The sequence below is a fragment of the Mandrillus leucophaeus genome, unplaced genomic scaffold (genome assembly GCF_000951045.1).
Source record: "Mandrillus leucophaeus isolate KB7577 unplaced genomic scaffold, Mleu.le_1.0 Scaffold67, whole genome shotgun sequence".
In the NCBI taxonomy this organism is placed as follows: Eukaryota; Metazoa; Chordata; class Mammalia; order Primates; family Cercopithecidae; genus Mandrillus; species Mandrillus leucophaeus.
Window position 1 is genome coordinate 2,711,275 of NW_012107252.1, and position 6,108 is coordinate 2,717,382.

The window sequence follows — 6,108 nt, forward strand, 5'->3', positions numbered from 1 at the left end:
TTGTCTCCTAGCCTGGATTTCCTTGGTGACCGCTCTGCTGCTAGTGCTGGGCCTCAGCGCCGTCCTGGGCCTGCTGCTGCTGAGGTGGCAGTTTCCTGCACACTACAGGTACCACCCCCGCCAGGCAGGAGACTGGTGGTGGACCGGGCGGAGCCGGAGGCCTCTAAACAGGCATTCTCGGTTCGCTCTGTGACCCTAGATCTCCGGTCACCGCCCGTGCGCACCTACGGCTTCGCCGCTTCCTGCACGTCTCCTCTGGGACTTGCCGCGACTCCTTACACTCTAACACGCCCACTATACCGCACACCTCGAACAGCCCCGCCTCCTGCTGCTCACCTTGGCGACTAGGCCACCGTCCACCCTTCAGCCAAACTGCCCACTCCACCCCCATCCAATTGGCCATCAGGTCCCACCTCCTAAACCTAGTCCAAACAATGGCCCCCTTTCTCTAGCCCTGACTCACTGAAACAGAACCTCTTCCCGCTCCGATCTAGCCTCACACAGCCAACAGAATAATCTTTCTAAAATGCGCACATGAACCTATCAATTCCCTCCTTAAATCCCTTTAATAGCTCCCAGGATATAGTCCAGGCTCCCTATGATGACAAGCGAGGCTCTGCAAAATCGACCCCTGCCAGCAAGCACTTCAGCCTCTTCTACCCTGTGCATCAGCCTTTCCAAACTGGTTTTCTCCACAAGTCAGGTTTTACTTCTCAGTGCCTTTGCACATAATGTCCCCTCTGCCTGAAATAGCCTCCCTGTCTGACTAAACCCATTCATCTGTAAATAACTTTCTTCACCAACTCATAAGAAACCTTTCCTGACCCTCCCCCGTTTGGCCGCTGCTTTGTGCTCCAATACAGTACCAGTAGTGTTTTACTGTGTTTATTTCTTTATATATCTTCCCTATTATACCTTACTTGGTCATCTTTAAATCCTTAGCACAGTGCCTGCCAAAAAGCAGGCCCTTAAATAAATGTTATTAATGAGTGACTCATTTATGTGGGAAGACGAAGGCTGAGGAGAAATGCCATTGGAGGCTATAAACATGAAGGGTAGAATGCATCCCACCTCCGTCCTTCATCTGCTGCTTCTTGAAGACTTAGCTCAGAAGTCAGCTCCTCCAGATGGTGTCTTTTGATGGTCCTGTGTTGGTTCAGGTGCCACTCTCGTGGGCTACCATCTCCCTCTGAACATACCTCTCTTTGAACTTTTAATCTGCCCATATGTATGAGCAGACTGAAAGGTAGCCTCCATGAAGGTAGCCAGATCCAACAAAAAAGCTGGAGAAGTAGGAGGAGGTGGTCTGCTGAGAAGGCATACTCAGTTCCTTTTCCCCAATTTACCAGGTAAGTCACATCTCATCCTCTGGAGAGATATGAGTGAGGTCACTGAAGCAGCCTGAAATGTTCTGCTGACGTCCCTCCACATGGAAATATGAGGCTAAAGAATTGAGGTTCTGGCCGGGCGCGGTGGCTCACGCCTGTAATCCCAGCATTTTGGGAGGCCGAGGCAGGCGGATCACAAGGTCAGGAGATCGAGACCATCCTGGCTAACACGGTGAAACCCCGTCTCTACTAAAAATACAAAAAAACTAGACGGGCGTGGTGGTGGGTGCCTGTAGTCCCAGCTACTGGAGAGGCTGAGGCAAGAGAATGATGTGAACCTGAGAGGCGGAGCTTGCAGTGAGCCGAGACGGTGCCACTACACTGCAGCCTGGGTGACAGAGCAAGACTCCATCTCAAAAAAAAAGAATTGAGGTTCCTCCAACACACCTTAATCCATATTCTTCCCAGATAACTTACTAATAAGCTCCACTGGTTTTATTCATTCATTCATTCATTCAGCTAATTTACTGAGCACATACTACAGGTCAGACACTATTCTACACCCTAGAAATACAGGAGTGAATAAATAGACAAACTCTCTGTTCTCAGGGACCATATGTTCTAGTGGGGTGAGATAGACAAAAAGAAATATATATAACAATACAATAAATGTACAAGTCACGTGCTATAAAGAAAAATGAAGTACAGCAGGAGATAGCCTGTCATGGGGAAAGGAAGTGGTACTACAGTGGTCCCCTCTTATCCACAGTTTCACTTTTTGTGGTTTCAGTTACACGCGGTCAATTAAGGTCCGAAAAAAATTAAATGGAAAATTCCAGAAATAAACAATTCACGTATTTTAAATTGTAAGTAACATGATGAAATCTCTTGCCATGCCGCTCTGTCTCACCCGGGATGTAAATCATCCCTTTGTCCAGCATCTCCACGCTGTATATGCTCTCTGCCGCATAGTCACTTAGCAGCTGTCTTGCTTATCAAATTGACTCGTTGAGGTATTGCAGTGCTGTGTTCAAGTAACCCTTATTTTAGTTAATAATGGCCCCAAAGAACAAGAGTAGTGATGTTGGCACATTATTATGCTTGTTCTATTTTATTATTAGTCATTGTTAATCTCTTACTGTGCCTAATTTATAAACTTTATCATAGGTATGTACGTACAGAAAAAACATCTGCTGGGAGTCTTGAAACATATCCCCTGCAGATAAAGGGGGACTACTGTGTTTCAGGCAGGGTAGTCAGGGATGACATTTGAACAGAGGCCCACAATGAGGTGAGGGAATGAATCCAGTATTCCAGACAGAACAAACATTGGAATGTTTGAGGAAACTGCAGCACCCTTTGTTGAACCTGCCCACCACTGACTTCACTCCCCTACCTGAGGTTTTCTTCTTACTCTACTCCCCTGCCTGACTTTATTGCCTTGACCATGCTGTTATCTCTCCAAGTCTTACTCCCTGGCCTCACTGCTCCCCCACCCCAACTGCTCTCCTCCTCCACACCAATTCACTGCCATGGCTCAGTCTGCTTCTCTTCTCCCCCAGGAGACTGAGGCATGCCCTGTGGCCCTCACTTCCAGATCTGCACCGAGTCCTAGGCCAGTACCTTAGGGACACTGCAGCCCTGAGTCCGGTGAGTAAGGTTCCCTCCCCTGTGCCCACCACCAACCCTGCCTGGTACTGGATCTTTGCCCCAACAACACAACTTGTTCAAGGTCCTTGCCCTACCAGCGTGCCATCCCCAGGCACTACCCCAGCACTACCCCAGCCCTTCTCCTTCCTGTACAGTCCAGCCCCTCCTCCCACAGGATCTGCTCTAATCCAATGCCTCTCCTCATCTCTCCCAGCCCAAGGCCACAGTCTCAGATACCTGTGAAGAAGTGGAACCCAGCCTCCTTGAAATCCTCCCCAAGTCCTCAGAGAGGACTCCTTTGCCCCTGTGTTCCTCCCAGTCCCAGATGGACTACCGAAGATTGCAGCCTTCTTGCCTGGGAACCATGCCCCTGTCTGTGTGCCCACCCATGGCTGAGTCAGGGTCCTGCTGTACCACCCACATTGCCAATCATTCCTACCTACCACTAAGCTATTGGCAGCAGCCTTGAGGACAGCCTTGAGGCTCCTCACTCCCAGTTCCCTGGACGGAGCTAAACCCTCAAGACTTCTCTGTGAACTTCCCTACCCTACCCCCACAACACAAGTACCCCAGACCTCACCTTCATCCCCCTCTGTCTGCCCTCACAATTAGGCTTCATAGCACTGATCTTACTCTACCGCTGCTGACATAAAACCAGGACCCTTTCTCCACAGGCAGGCTCATTTCACTAAGCTCTTCTTTTACTTTCTCTCTCCTCCTTAATGCCAAACACCTTGAAAACAAGCCTTCACTTCCCCACACTCCCCATTTACTCTTCAGACTACTTCAATTAGTTCCCCTACTACACTTTGCTAGTAAAACTGCCCAGGCAAAGTGCACCTCAAATCTTCGAATTCCAAGATCCAAAGGATCTCGTTAATCATCAGTTCCTTTGATCTCTCTGTGAGATTTGTCATGGCTGACTACTCACTTTTCCTTTAAATTCTTTCCTACCTTGGTCCTGCCTCTTTGAGTAGACTAGTAGTTTTTTTTATTTGTTTGTTTGAGAGAGGGTCTCACTCTGTCACCCAGGCTGGAGTGCAATGGCGCAATCTCAGCTCACTGCAACCTCCACCTCCTGGGTTCAAGCGATTCTTGGGTCTCAGCCTCCCTAGTAGTTGGGATTACAAGTGCACATCACCATACACAGCTAATTTTTTTTTTTTTCGAGGCGGAGTCTCACTCTGTCACCAGACTGGAGTGCAGTGGCGCGATCTTGGCTCACTGCAACCTCCGCCTCCCAGATTCAAGCAGTTCTGCCTCAGCCTCCCAAGTAGCCGGGATACAGGTGCCTGCCACCACACCTGACTAATTTTTTTGTATTTTTAGTAGAGATGGGGTTTTGCCACGTTGGCCAGGATGCTCTCAATATCCTGACCTCATGATCCGCCTGCCTCGGCCTCCCAAAGTGCTGGGATTACAGGTGTGACCCACTGCGCCCGGCCCCAGCTAATTTTCGTATTTTTAGTAGAGACAGGGTTTTGCCATGTTGCCCAGGCTGCTCTTGAACTCCTAACCTCGGGTGATCCACCCACCTTGGCCTCCCAAAGTAATGGGATTACAGGCATGAGCCACTGCACCCAGCTGAGTGTACTAGTAGTTAAGAGAATAAAGTAGATCTAGAATCAGAGCTGGATTGAATTCCTGTCCTTCACATGTGCTAGCTGTGCAACCTTGGGCACATAACTTAATGTCTTTGAGCCTTAGTTTTTTCATCTATAAAACAGGAATAATAACAGCACCCCACAGAGTTGTGATGAGGATTGAGGTAATTAAGTAAAGCACAGTACCGAGGACATAGTAAATGATTAATATATCTGAACTACTGTTGTAATTATTCCTTCTTACTCTCTTCTAGTATTTCTTCCAATTATTACAGTCCTTCAAGATTCCATTTCTTAAGAGTCTCCAATCCCATCTATTCTCTGCCTTTACTATATGTTGACCATTCTAAAGTTCTTATCTCTAGCTCAGACGTCTACTACAGCACTGTGATGCTTTATGCAACTAACTGTTTACATGTCTGTCCCCTGCTACTAGATTGTGAGCTCCTTGAGGGAAAGGACCATGATTTATTTGTCCTTTTCCCCCAGCACCTAGAGTATTGCTTGGTGCATGATAGTAGGCCTTCAATAAATTTTCTCTAAATGAATGAAATCTTTCTGGGCAAGGTTACCTGAATCCCATGCCAGCTGTTCTCATCCTCTAAACCATTCACAGGCAGTAGTAAATGTGCTCAGACCGCTGGTTATGGACTCTCCTAACACATTCCAATTCTCAAACAAATGGTTTTGTTGTCATTGTTGTTTTTTGTTGGCTCCAAACATACCCACTGTATCAGTCAGGGTCTTGGCAGAAATAGATGACACACTCAAATTGGGTAATATGATGAGAGTGTAATAAAGGGCAAACAGTATTTACAAAGATGAGGGCAAGATTTGGGAAAACCATCAAGGAACAGTGCAAGTGCCTCTGAGGCTAACAATAACAAGGTGCTGGCACTAGCCCTAGGCATCAAGGGGTAAGGGAGGGAGTGGTTCCCAGATCACCAGAGAGTAGCTGTAAGACAGGGCTGCCTGGAAGGAGTCATGGCCTTTCTTTGGTGGAGGGATGCGGCCAGCCTATGGGCAGGTGGCAATGAGAGAGCCAGGGGGATAGACAGCTCAATTTCATGCTCCTCCCATTCCAGTCTTGGGTCCCTAGGAGTAAAGTCAGAGCCTTTCACATGGCTGGGGAGGAATTATGGAGATTGGGTATACTGGACGTCATCCATTTGTCCCACCCAGACCTATTCTCCATTGTTCTCCATCTTGTCCTATGCTTAGCAAGGCTGATTCATATGGCCTGCATCAAAATCAAAGCATTCTCTTGGGCTTTGGTTTCTGCTTGGGTTCCAACAATAGGAGGATATTATGGATTGAATGATATTCTTCTCCTCTCCCTCAAATTCACATGTTAAAGTCTTCTTCTTTTTTTTTTTTGGCTGGGCGCGGTGGCACACACCTGTAATCCCAGCTACTTGGGAGGCTGAGGCACAAAATCACTTGAAACTGGGAGGCAGAGATTACAGTGAGCCAAGACCACACCACAAAAAAAGACAAAAGTCTTTTTTTTTTTTTTTTTTTTTTTT

At 47.6% G+C, this 6,108-nt stretch overlaps 1 protein-coding gene across 1 annotated transcript in view; it reads left to right on the forward strand.

The window, feature by feature from the left end:
* MPL (MPL proto-oncogene, thrombopoietin receptor) overlaps positions 1–3,447 on the forward strand; it is a 26,768-nt gene extending 23,321 nt beyond the window's left edge. The window contains exons 11-13 of the mRNA XM_012001915.1: positions 12–108; positions 2,891–2,978; positions 3,193–3,447. Of these exons, the coding sequence (XP_011857305.1) occupies positions 12–108; positions 2,891–2,978; positions 3,193–3,447 (440 nt within the window). The remainder of the gene's footprint in view (positions 1–11; positions 109–2,890; positions 2,979–3,192) is intronic.
* Positions 3,448–6,108: the final 2,661 nt, after the last annotated feature.